Source organism: Squalius cephalus, assembly GCF_949319135.1.
Source record: "Squalius cephalus genome assembly, chromosome: 24".
Taxonomy (NCBI): Eukaryota; Metazoa; Chordata; class Actinopteri; order Cypriniformes; family Leuciscidae; genus Squalius; species Squalius cephalus.
Genome location: NC_137145.1, coordinates 10,723,775 through 10,737,269, shown reverse-complemented (window position 1 = coordinate 10,737,269; position 13,495 = coordinate 10,723,775). Strand labels below are relative to the sequence as shown.

Here is a 13,495-nt window from a genome sequence, read left to right as displayed (position 1 = left end):
GCCAGTAGTACTGATTTTGGTTACACTTTATTTTAAGATGACATAGTTACATTAATATTACTCAGTAGTTAATTGAGTAAGTACAATTAACTTCATGTGCTTACTGTAGAGTTACGGTTAGGTTTGGTTTAGGGTTAGTTACTTGTAATTGCATTAAGTTATTGTTATTTCTAAGTTAATGTAGTAATGTATACGTCACCTTAAAATAAAGTGTTACCCTGATTTTTACTTGGTCTGGTGACATTTCTATTTAAATTTTTAAATCTTTACATTTTTAAGAACAACTTTGAAACTAGTGAACATGAAATTACTTGCTACGCTATGCAACTTTTATAATAATGGTCGATAATCTGTAAATTATTGCATGAACTATTCAATTATTAAATAATTCATTCTATAAATTAATAAATGTAGTACTAGTTGTGATTAGCAGTCGAGCAGTGACAGTTCTTTGGCTTTGTGACATCTTTATTGGCGAACCCTGTGTTGTATCCAATGCTGTGAATCTCATAACCAAACGCATGGTTCTGACTTAATGTTAAATTAATTTGGGTTTTTTGTTTGTTTGTTTGTTTGCAAAGGCACAACGTCTAGCAGTAATACAATAGTGGCCGGGCAAGAAAACTTCCAGGAGACAGATGAGGCAAAGATCACCAGAGAGAATGTAGAGAGGTGCATCTTTCTTTATGCAACTGAGATTTAAAAAAACAAACAAAAAAAACAATGTAGCTACTAGGTTGTTAAACAGCCAGTGAATACATGTTAAGTCAATATGCATTTTAGAGGATGCATGTGCATTCTATGTTCCCTAACATGTGATTTGTGCACACATTTACTCAGGTTGAGCAACGCAGCACGGGCTCATAACCGTCTGGAATCACGTTACAGCAACAGCTCAGGAGGTTCTTATGATGAGGAGAAGAGTAAGTTCTTCATCTGACCTGTATTATGGACGACTTTTTGATTCACAAGCCCTCTGTGCACCTCCAGACTTTATAGGTTACTGCCAGTAATCCCTGAGATTACAAGAACAGAGCAACAGATGGTTCACAGCTGTCAATCCACTCACTGACACATGTAGCTGAGGATACATTTACACTCTTTGTTTTACAGCTGTAGATTTCTAACAGCTGATATCTGTACATGTGACTTACCAGTTAGCACATACTGTATTTACCAAAAATACATGCTTAGTACAGCATTAAGCCTCCGTTTTAAGGAATTCGGTTCTGAAATTGAGGTCACATTGCATGCTGTTGTCTGTATGTATTTTCACTATTTGCATGTCAGCCTGTTGTGCACTTGTATTTGTGATTTGGGTGTGGGAGCCGACAGCTTTTGTCCTCTCTACATACCTGTCATGACAGCTAATGGACGGGTGGCAACATGTCAGCTCTAATGGAGAGAAATTATTATCTGACTGGATGATGTGCTCTAAAACGACTCCTCACACCAAATGGTCAAATGAATTGACAGACTGAAATTTATCTTTAATTTAATAATTAATTAAAATCAATTCATTATTTTTACATAATTTTTTTATATGATAGATTGTCAGTTTATTTAGAATTATTACAATTCTTTAAAATTAATCTAAAAATAAAATAATATTATATTATACTACATGAATGTAGAAATTTGCAGGAGGGATTTTAGAAATGTTTCCTAATTGATTTCGATTATAGAAACTCAGATTGGCCAATCAGAAACTAATCAAAGCATTCTGTGGTCAAATGTTGTATAGTGGTGCTAAGCTGATTTAAATTTGTTTACCTGTTCATGTTCCTGATCACTCTGTTTTACGACGATGTCTAGATTTTTTTTTTATGCCAATTATGTGTGTTGGCAGATGACCCTCTGCCTCCATATGCCGCCTGGCTGATCAGTGTATTGGAGAGTAACAGACCTCAACCTCTCCCCATGCCCGTAAATGGAGGCTGTTGGGCCCCGCTCGTGGACTACCTGCCTGAGACCATCACCCCACGGGGACCTCTTCACAGGTACTGCCCAAACTTTTAATCTACTCTTTGCTTCCTTTGCAATTTCATGAAGTCAGACTTATTCAAACAGAAGATTTATGAAAGGTCTTAAATGTTCAAAGTCATTTAGTCCCTTTTGTGTTTGAACTTTTACTACCCTCCTACAAAAATTCCTCACACATACATGACTAGGAAAACATTTACAAAGACACATGGATTCATACAATAAAGTCATCTTTACAGAGTCTGTTTTGTTCATGTCCAGCGGATGAATTTTATTTACCCAATCCCATAAAACTCACTTGTGTTAGTTTGCTCTGGCATTTTACAGCAGTTACCCTCAGCTCTGTTTTGTTTACAAGAGAGGAACTGTTGTTCCGTTACCATGACAATAGTGATTCTTACCAGCATCCTTATGACGTTCAGTTATTTTTTTCAGGAGGGAGGAATGGGCGGTCAGGCATGCATCAGAGGGTGGTACATCAACGTGTTATAGATTTTTATAAACCATCTGTCAAGTTAATCAGATATGTGCAGACTCGCGCTGACATCTGAACAGGAAGATATACATCAAAACTCGGGTGGAGTTATTGAAAATATGAGCAGAATTGCATAGCAAGAATATCTTTGTGTATTCTGTCTGGTTATACACAAGCCAAATGAAGAGATCATCTGTCTATACCAGTCTGCAATTTCATGGATTTTAAATTTTATTTGGTGATTCATGGTAACAGCTCTCCCTGACTCTGTATGCCTTCATTTTAGGCCCTTTTACCATCTTTATAGATGCAGTAGTGACGAGAGGGCATGAAATATTGGACAATATTTGTTCACAAAGATTGTGAATTGTAAAAGTAATTCGATGAATGCAGTTTCTGAATATGTACATATCTCAGCCGAAAGGTCAATTCACACTGCACCGAACGACGCCGACTGGCGGCAACAGACTCTTTGTTGGGTTTTGTTGGATGAGTGTGTTACCCCTCTTACCCCTCTCCTTTTTGCCAATTGAAAATGCTGAATCGCGACGGTCGGTCTTGGAATCTGAGAAGTGACGTACTGTAATCTGGTGACTGTCGGCGTTGATCTGTGTCTGTCAGTGCCGTGTGATTTGGCCCTAAAACTGTTCTTGCTGTATTCTGTCAGGTGCAACATAGCTGTGATCTTCATGACGGAGATGGTGGTGGACCACAGTGTGAGAGAAGACTGGGCCCTACACCTGCCGCTGCTTCTTCATGCTCTCTTCCTAGGTAAGCCATCTTTTTATCTCTTTGTCTCTCTTTCTTTTCAATGTTATTAAAATGTGGGGGAACCCCTTATCCAGTGTTTACTCTTTTCTTAGCTGGAAAAAAAAAAACTATGAAGGAGTGTGTATTTGTGTCTGGGTCTCTCGCTGTGAGAACGCACATCTTTTGTCTGGTCTATATAGTTCCCGCATTCTCCACTTTAATTCACCCCAGCAGGCTGTCTGAATAACCAGCACAACAATGTCAAAAATGTGAAAAATGTCTGTAATGGAAAATGAGGAGGAGAAGGAAAGAAAGAGGGCTGGCGAAATGCCATCTACTCATGGCTTATCTCTCTTAGACTCTTTATGTCATCAGCACCTTCAGCCAAACAATGTGTTTCTCTTTATGTCTTTTGACTAGAGGCACTAGTCTGTATGTATGTATGTTGTGTTATCCACGTTATACAACAGTGGGAACACCCTTTGAAAGTCATTTAGTTCATGTTCAGAATGTGTTTCATTCCTGTCTACTTCACTGGCTTCTGTTCTATTCATCTCAAATCAGTTCAGTTCATTTACCTTCGTATCTCTGTCCTCTCAGGTTTGGATCATTACAGGCCGGAGGTGTTTGAGCACAGCAAGAGGTTACTACTGCATCTCCTCATCGCCCTCTCCTGCAACAACAATTTCCAGGTCATCGCCTCTGTCCTGTTACTAACCAGAGAGATCGGTGACAACAAGACCCTCACTGTTAAATCCAGCTACCAGCCTGAATACCACTACACAGGTACAATCAGTTCTCAACCCAGAGTCCCATGCTTCAAATACAACATGACACCACCAACAGAAATAAACATTCACAGACAGTTTCTTCATAACATTGCACAAAACCAATTCCGAAACCCTAGAAGATTCGTTTCAGTTCCCATAAGAAAAAAGTTTCAGAAATGATCTCAGACTGTGCTCAGATATCAAGATATCAAAAGTCTGCAGGAGAACAACAAAGTGGACACTCAATTTAAACATGATCTATGAAGAACATCCTGTGAAATATTCCTGGGTACAGTCATTGTTTCTTTATCCACAATTCTTTGTTTTAAATACAACAACATTTCAGTCCTGCCAACTTGCACAGCAAGATCAATGCACAAAAAACACAAATACCTTGCCTTAAACTCTCCTGGCCTAATTTTGTCACTTCACCTGCAGCATAGAGCAGTCAATAGTTATGTTTCCATCCAATGTTGCGAATTTAACTTGTGCTCAAAATTGGAATATAATGCATAAAACATTTGCGAATAAAGCACCGTTTCCATCCCATGTGCTCAAGAGAACAAAATCATAGTTTCCTGATAAACTGGCGATAAATATGACTAAGAAAAATGGAAGTTGATGCAGTAGGAGTAGTCACTATATATAGTAATGTTGTTTGTATAATATATTACTCCTCAGAGCGCACATACGAAACGCAATAAACGCGATCGCTGATCATGTTAACTTGCTTTCTGAGGCGGATACTTGCTGTTTGGGAAGGCAGTCATGTAAGACAGTTCTGGGAGGTAATTATACCGAACCACTTTGACAACAGACTTTGCTTAGGCATTTCAAAATTACCAAACAGCATTTCAGATTATGTGCAATGAGATCGGTCCGCTGGTTGATCCAGTTATGCCATCCCATCGAAAAAGTCGCATCTGTTTTGATGCGCATCGAGAAATTTATTCGGTAAATGTGTTTCCATCTTAGTTTTTATGCACATTTTTAGAATTTATGCGCATCTTGTCATTCCCATACAGTGTTTTTTTTATGTGATATCCCAAAATGTGCATAAAAATAGGTAGATGAAACATAGCTAGTGTGAACTACTGAACATAAGATTCACCTACATTTACTAAACAGCTTGAATTTACAATGAGGAAGTAGGTTACTATTATTAAGAAAACCCCCAAGGGTTAGGATTTAACTTTCTTTGGCATAGAATTCAAAGTATTTTTGGCAGCTGTTTGTCTTTCCTACTATAGAAGAGATTGAGATGGAGGTAATTAGGCCAGACTCTATGCCAAGTCCCAATTTGCATTATGACTTAGGGTTTTCTAGCACTTAATCTTTCATCCTGCGCGTGCACTGCACTGATGTTTTTGTTTCCTTGTTTAATGATATCTGAATAAACACAATTAAAGCTTGGAATACATCTCACATTTTTTAGATATTTTTTAGATAAGTGTGGTTCATACAGTATGCTTATCTTACAGACCTGCAGCAAAGACTACAGTTCTGTAAACCATGATAGGCGAATTAGCTAAGGCTAATTTTAAAATCAGGCCACAGACACAATTATAAGAAATAGGAAAACAAAAATGTTTAAGAATTTACAGTTTTGCCCCTGGTTTAACAGACAAGGCTTAAGCCTAGTCCCAGACTAAAATTAATGTTTGAGCTGTTTTAACTGAAAGCAACTGACTGTTTTTTCTTAGGCATGTTTATAAAAGCTACTTAAATGCCCTAATTGAACTAAAGGCCTAATCTTGGCTTAATCTAAGTCCTGTTTGTGAAACTGGGCCTTGCAGTACTATTTATAACCTGCTTGCACTACATCACTAAACCACACTTTCGTCTGAACAGGAGGATTTGACTTCCTGCGAGAGTGGCAAGCGTCACCAGTGGCAGATTCTGGACTAAGCTCATCCTCCACCTCCTCCAGTGTGAGCCTGGGAGGAAGCATTGGGAACCTGCCACAAATTACAGCTGACCTGGAGGAGCTGGACGAGTCCTCCACAGATTCAGATGAGAAAACCAACAAGCTCATTGAGTTCCTCACCACCAGGTATGTGGTAATTATAGATGTATAGCAGTTGTTTCAATATTTGCAGATGAAAATAGATTAAAACGCAAATCAGTCTTTTTCCCATTAAAAAGGAGGAGTCAGATGCTGATCTACAATGCATAATGATAATCAGAATGACGACAAAAATGGATGGTGCATCAACGATCAAATATTACAAAGCTCACACATCCCCTAGTGGCCAAAGAACACTCTTTTTTTTTTTATTATTGAATTATTAATTATTATGTTTATTATTATTATTATTATAAATTATTCTTATTACTTTAATTAGTTTACTAAAATAATTATTTTAAATTTATTTTCATTATTTTACATTTGAAATTCTCACACATGCAATTTGATAAATATGTTATCCACATATTTTTTGAATTTTTTCTTCAGCAAAACTTTTGGGGATTTTCCAGGGTCAGTAAATCAGGCAGTTAGAGAGTAGTAGTTCATGTATGTGTGATTTTGGTGGTGGTGGTGGTACAGTGCATGGAGTACTGTCCTGTCCTTACTCAGGGCTTTTGGACCACTTTGGTGCCACGAAGACATCACGCCGAAGAACCCCAACTCTAAGAGCGCAGAGCAGCTCACCAACTTCCTGCGACATGTGGTCTCTGTGTTCAAGGAGTCCAAATCAGGTAATTACCAAACATTTTAGTGCATTTATGTTTCATATTGACAGAATTAAATATCTTATACATTACATTGGCACAGTGTTTGGTTGATAAACGTCTCAACGTCTTGTGTCAGATTTCCACCTAGAACATCAGCTGAGCGACGTTGCTTTGCAGACGGCCCTCTGCAGCTCCTCCCGCCATTATGCTGGACGCTCGTTCCAGATCTTCCGAGCCCTGAGACAGCCCCTCTCTGCCCACGCCGTGTCCGACCTGCTCTCACGCCTCGTGGAGGTTGTGGGGGAGCACGGGGATGAAGTACAGGTGTGTATCCATCAACCAGAGTGTTAAATAACATCTATACAATAAATGCATTTGGTCAAATATATCTGTTTGCTCTTACTTTTCAATCTCTTTGCTATAGTTTTTAATGTTATTTTGCTTTCCAGGGTTACGTCATGGAGATTTTACTAACTCTGGAGTCTGTTGTGGATAATTTAGCTGAATGTCTGAACAACAGTGAACTTATGGCAGCTTTGACAAGGTTAGAATTTCATGCTGTACTTTATGCTTTCCTACTAATTAAACCTAGTAAAAATATTTTATAACTACACTACCATTCAAAAGTTTGGGATTAGTAAGATTTAAAAAAATAAAAATAAGACTTTTGTTCAGTACATTCCTGCAATGTCTCTTCTACAAACAGAGATTCATCGCCAGATTTCCTGGTGAGCGGGAAGCTCAACCCAAACCGTAAGAGCACAGGGCAGCTGAACCTGCACCAAGAGACTAATGAGCGGAACAGGCACCAGCGCAGTTACTCCGTCCCCAAAAAGTTCGGCGAAAGCGGGGAAAACTCGTCCTCCAACCCTCCTCGCAGTGCCACGTTGGACCGCATCCAAGCCTGTACCCAACAGTGTCTCGCTCGATCGGCCCGCAGCACGTCCTCCAACTCCACCCGTGCCGACACAAGTGTCATCACCGACCCCTCCCACTCCAGTCACCCAGCAAACTTGCTCGCCACCATCTTCTGGGTGGCGGTGTCGCTCATGGAGTCGGACTTTGAATTTGAATACCAGATGTCATTGAGACTGGTTCACAAACTGCTGGCTCGGGTTCCATTGGATCTGCAGGAGAACAGGGAGAGACTAGAGAAGCTCCAGGGTCAGCTGAGGTGGAGTGGCTTTTCCGGACTGCAACAGCTGCTCCTAAAGGGATTCACTTCTCCAGCTACAAATGATCTTACGCTTCAGTTGTTCTGTCAGCTCACGCCTGTTTCACGAGTGCCAGTGGTGGACACATCGCAGGCTATAGGTGGGTAGTTGAGAAGATACTTGTACTGGCACTTTCTTAAAACTTGTTTATATACTGTAGGTCTAATGTGGCTAAATGACTTGAAAGCAGTGGCAAACTGTGTATTTATGATTGCTTTTTACTCCTTATTCGATCAGTTTTAGACTTTGTCTGTGTCCAAACAATTAGTGTGTGTATAAATGTTTTAAATGTTAATAATTTGGTACTTAAATTGTCATCATTGGTACTTAAATTGTCAATTGTACATCTTCGCAAACATACTATGGTTTTTTATGCTTTAATACTGCCAAAAAAATTAAATAGAGCACCCAGAATTTTCAGCGTTCAAAATGTAACCGACAACAATGATGTTGTTGTGGCAAAAATATTCATTAAACAATCATCACCTGCGTAAGAGACATTTCTGAGTCAAATTGTCTTTTAAAAGTATTTATTCTTGCAAGAAGGCCCAGTTGCCACACAGAAGTCACCAGTACAGTCTGTGAAACAAGTGCGACCAGGGAGGGAGGGCAGAGGAGCCTTTATACTGATTTCAAGGTCTCTTGCTTACAGGCCCTTATCTAAACAAGGGAAGGTTTCTCTGCTAGTCATCTAATTCTGCTGAGTTTATTCTTACAAACTCACAAGTTCTAAATTGGCCGGCCTCTGACCCTAGGGGTCAGAGCCCCTTTTCAACCTGCCTCCTCCTGATGTCTCACCTGTTTCCCAGTGTTTAAAAACACACACACATTAGTCATATGTTGGCAGACTACGTACAGTCCAGCAAAGATCATTTCAATGTCTTAATAATGAAAATAATGAAAATCAACACTGTAAATCAATGAAAATCTAAATTTCCCATAACAATGTCATTGCAGTTTGTTATTTGCATATGCATTACAATTGGTCTACTAGTGTTGAGCCTACGCAAAACAAGATGTGTTGATGTAGTAGGGATGAAGCCTAAAACCCAAACTTACTTTTGTATTAAAATCTTGTGACAGGGTTAAGACTATTATGAGTGTTATTGTTGAATATTGATTGTTTGTGATATTTAGCAAGTTTTCAGATCTTACACATAATTGTATGTTTTATTTTCTGTCTTCTCAGGTTTTCCTTTGAATGTGCTTTGTCTGCTGCCTCACTTGGTGCAACACTTCGGTAGCCCTACGCAGTTTTGTAAAGAAAGTGCTGAGAGGATCGCACAGGTCTGCCCCGCCTCCTTTTCTCTACACACTCCTACTATAAAACACACCCTTGACTTCATTAATATTTACACCTGAATGTGAAGACAAACTTTACTCATTCTCAACACCTAATTCTGTATTATATCCCAACTCATAACTCTTTTGTTTTCTTGTAACAAGAAAACTATCACGTATTTAAATAAAATCTCAGCTAGTGTGCATATTTCTGGTGTCTTATTTTTGATTAACAAAGTGTCAGTCTGTCATAGAATACATTCTGTGTATGTGATAAACAATTGGCCACAAAAAATAAAATATTAATAATATTACATCATACAAGTATAAAAATAATATGAGCTCCCAAATCCCAAATACATTCTGTAAATACATACATTGACTGTTTATGGTGTGATGTCTATTCTAGGTGTGTCTAGAGGAGAAAGACAAGAACACTAAACTATCTCACCTGGCTCATGTAATGACCCTGTATAAGACTCGTTCCTACACCAGAGACCCCTTCTCGTGGGTTAATGTGGTCTGTCGCTACCTCCACGAGGCTTTCTCTGACATCACACTAAGTCTGGTGACATATATGGCTGAGGTGAGATGTCCTGACAGGCTTAAATATCCTCAAGTATAAAATTACAAAATGGCAGATATGCAGTTACTTGCTTATGCAGTTTTAATACCAGCTGACCTCTCTTCATAGTTGCTTGATAAAGGATTACCCAGCATGCAACAGCCCCTGCTGCAGATCATCTACAGTCTGCTGAGCCACATGGATTTGGTTGGAATTCAGGTCAAACCTTTCAATGTAGAGGTGCTAAAGACCATTGAGAAATTTGTACAGGTGAGATCCTTTCTGCTAAACCACTTGAAGTAGGATTAATCTGGTAATTTGAAAGAATTTTGATCTGATTTGTCATACCAATATGTGTGTGTCCTCTATAGACAGTTCACTGGAAAGAAGCTCTGAACATTTTGAAGCTGGTCGTTTCCCGCTCAGCCAGCCTGTCCCTGCCGTCCTATGCCCATGGTGATCTAGCCCACCTGGAGGTTAGCCGTATGATGTGGGATGGCTCATCTAAAGCCCTGCCAGGAAAGACACTGGAATTCCATTTTGACATATCCGAGGTACTTAGTGTGCACAATATCTTTTGTCGTTCATTTGTTGAAATGCATGTTTTTTTTTGTTTGTTTGCTGAAGGCATAAAAACCATTAATGCTTTACAAAATATCAGTTTTCAATGCAATTACACGCAACAGGTTCTCTGACTCATTCACCTCTTCAGGCGTGGCCATGTTGTTGTTTTTGAGCATGCATTTGTTATCAGATCCCATGAAGGGCACAGCCCCTTTTCCTTTTGTTTTTGGTACATTTTAGGCTAAAGGGAAGTCGTGTTCTCAGCTTGCTTTCAGGTGGAGAAATGGGGATAATAGTCAACGGAAGTTCGGAGAGATGTGTTTTGACTGTATTTGTGATTAATAACCTCTCAGATTAATGTGTTGGTGGATGTAATGAGGATTTCTTCTGAAACCTAATGAATAGGTAGTGGTCTTTTAGGGCAACTTCTAGGGAAAGTGACTGCTTTTTATGTGAATTTTGACACTAAATAGGTCAAATAACGTAAAGCAAAATTAAATGAAATTTAACATTATTATTGGACAACCCAATATTGTTTAAAATCTTGGGTTGTCCAATAATAATGTTAAATTTCATAGTCAGTTTCTGGTTATATTCATTTGCATTTAATATGACATCTGATCTAAAACAAGGAAGTCTATAATACCTGGAGAAAGCTATCTGTTTGCATTCCCATTCATGGTTCCAGTTCCATTCAGGAACCACCAGAAGTACTGCTTTCTCCAGTTATAACAAAGACCTCCTTAGAGCCAACTTTGTGTATGATTTCCCTCTTGTGGCTTCATGTGCAACTACAGGAAACCCTCTCAGTTCCTAGAATTGAGTTTTTGCCTCTTATCCACCCTGATGAAAGCAGTGATATCCTGTCCAGATGGAGTGGGTCCACACTGATAAGGAGTCCAGCAATTAGGCTGTTTTTCCACACATGCTTGTTTATCTACAGGAAGGCTGTGACTCATAGGTAGTGTGAGTCTATGAGTGTCCGTGCTCAGGACCTGTTGTTGTGCTGGTGTGCTTATGTTTTTGTAGGGGGTTACATATCTATATTCAACTTTTATTGTAATATATGTTTAATGACATGTGTTTTTATTCATGTGTTTGTGTCCAGACACCGGTTATTGGCCGCAGATATGATGACCTGCAGGGATCTGGAGGAAGAGATGGGAAAGCCCGTGTGATCGCAGTAACCCGTAGCACATCCTCTACCTCTTCAGGGTCCAACTCAAACACCGTCCTGGTGCCAGTCAGCTGGAAACGGCCACAATCATCACAGGTGACTAACATTTCATGCTGTTCATGTCTGTCATGGTATGAAGGAGGGGAACTTTTATTTCTTTGGGCTGTTCTGAACATCGTCTTTTAATGTTTACCTGTGATACTATGAAAATCTTGATGATTCTATCAGTCTGTTTTTTCAGCTGGTAATTTCCTTTTGTTTCTCAGAAGCGAACGAGAGAGAAGCTGGTGAACGTTCTGTCACTCTGCGGACAGGAAGTTGGCCTCACCAAGAACCCGTCTGTGAGTCCCCACTGTCATTCCTGGGAAGACACTGTATGTAGACAACCATACTTTTTTTTATTATGTGGAAAGAAACTTAGCCTATCACTTTGGTCTTAAAGAATGCCAGAATAATAGATTACATCTGTGTTTGTTTCATATTAATTAAAGCCCTAATTATTGTGCATCTATTGCTATAACAAATGAAGTATAAGCCTATGCATACTCTACGCTGACTCCACTGTCATGTTTATTTGCCTCAGGTGATCTTCTCATCCTGTGGTGATCTGGACCTCATGGAGCATCAGCCCAGTCAGGTGTCCTCTGAGGATGGGACCCGGGAGGACACCCTGGATGATACCACCTCAGAGCAGCAGTTCAGAGTCTTCAGAGACTTTGACTTCCTAGACGTAGAGCTGGAAGATGGAGAGGTCAGTAGAAAACCTGGTATCATTTATTTATGTTATAATGTAAATTATTATTTACATTCAAATATGTTTGATTTAAAAATATATACACTACAATTGAAAAGTTTTGGGGATTTTTTTTAACTTTGATTTGCATTCAATTGAATTCAGAAAATTCTGAATGTCAGAAAAGACATTTATAACTTTAAAAAATATTTCTATTTCAAATAAATGTTGTTCTTTTGAATTTTGTATTCATCAAAGAATCCTGGCAAAAATGGCTTCACGGTTATATATTAAGCAGAACAACTGTTTTCAACTGATATTAATAAGAAATATTTCAGCACCAAATCAGCATATTAGAATGATTTCTGAAGGATCATGTGACACAGAAGACTGGAGTAATGATGCTGACAATTCAGCTTTGCCATCACAGGAATAAATAACATTTTAAAATATATTGAAACAGAAACAATTTTTTATTATTATTGTAATAATATTTGTGTGCAGAAGACACTTATGTCAAAAACATTTTAAAAATCTTACCGACCTCAAACGTTTGTACGGTGTAGTGTGTATATATTTTAGTTATACAGATATAGACATAATTAATGACTTAGGAACTCAAAACATGTTGATTTCAGAGTTACAATTCCCGTCCCTACTAACAAAAACCCAGTTCCTTTCAACTTTATTTCCTTATTCCTTCAGTTATTTCTTTCAAGTTCTCTCTGGATAATGAGTTAACTCTTTTGCTCTGATAAGAGACTGCCTAACTAATGTGCCCATTGCTTTTCCTCTGGACATTCTCACTGTGTAGCTAACACTTTCTCTCTTTCTCTCCTGTGCTGCCATAGGAGCTGCAGGTAAGAACAGCTGTGTTAGCATGTGACATAGAGAATGGCAGATATCTTGTTTCCATTCCTGCTCAGAATCACTGAGAATTATATGTGTCAGTCATGTAGACTCTCATCTATCAGGCTGCTGTTGCTAAAGAGATTAGATAAAGAATTTTTTGATGTGTTCAATTCATGGATGTCATATTACATACTATAGAAATTCATGTTAGAAGCATCTCATTTGAATATTTTTTTTGTTTTGTTTCATTCATATTAAATCATTCCTCACTACTTGTTTTTGTTTTGTGAGAAAACTATTAAAATTCAGATTGTTTCAAATGCTTATTGGAGAAAACTGCTGGTCTAAAATCCTTAAAATCAGGATTTTGTGTTTTGTTCAGCTTTGTTTCCCCTAGACTACAAAGAAGATAACTAGTATTTCTTTTTTTAATTTGCTTAAACGTAGAGGCAGAT

At 38.6% G+C, this 13,495-nt stretch overlaps 1 protein-coding gene across 13 annotated transcripts in view; it reads left to right on the top strand.

Moving 5' to 3' along the window:
- The window catches only part of fryb (furry homolog b), a 68,758-nt gene that overhangs the window by 48,933 nt on the left and 6,330 nt on the right, over window positions 1–13,495 (top strand). For 6 of the 13 annotated variants that reach the window (XM_079861078.1, XM_079861080.1, XM_079861082.1 and 3 more), the window contains 17 exons: window positions 582–672; window positions 841–923; window positions 1,850–2,000; window positions 3,126–3,229; window positions 3,809–3,994; window positions 5,830–6,031; window positions 6,527–6,678; window positions 6,791–6,978; window positions 7,104–7,198; window positions 7,361–7,968; window positions 9,058–9,155; window positions 9,559–9,735; window positions 9,844–9,984; window positions 10,086–10,268; window positions 11,387–11,551; window positions 11,722–11,829; window positions 12,039–12,206. In XM_079861078.1, the coding sequence (XP_079717204.1) occupies window positions 582–672; window positions 841–923; window positions 1,850–2,000; window positions 3,126–3,229; window positions 3,809–3,994; window positions 5,830–6,031; window positions 6,527–6,678; window positions 6,791–6,978; window positions 7,104–7,198; window positions 7,361–7,968; window positions 9,058–9,155; window positions 9,559–9,735; window positions 9,844–9,984; window positions 10,086–10,268; window positions 11,387–11,551; window positions 11,722–11,829; window positions 12,039–12,206 (2,900 nt within the window). The remainder of the gene's footprint in view (window positions 1–581; window positions 673–840; window positions 924–1,849; window positions 2,001–3,125; window positions 3,230–3,808; window positions 3,995–5,829; window positions 6,032–6,526; window positions 6,679–6,790; window positions 6,979–7,103; window positions 7,199–7,360; window positions 7,969–9,057; window positions 9,156–9,558; window positions 9,736–9,843; window positions 9,985–10,085; window positions 10,269–11,386; window positions 11,552–11,721; window positions 11,830–12,038; window positions 12,207–13,495) is intronic. The other 7 variants (XM_079861087.1, XM_079861086.1, XM_079861081.1 and 4 more) reach the window with 3 other exon arrangements.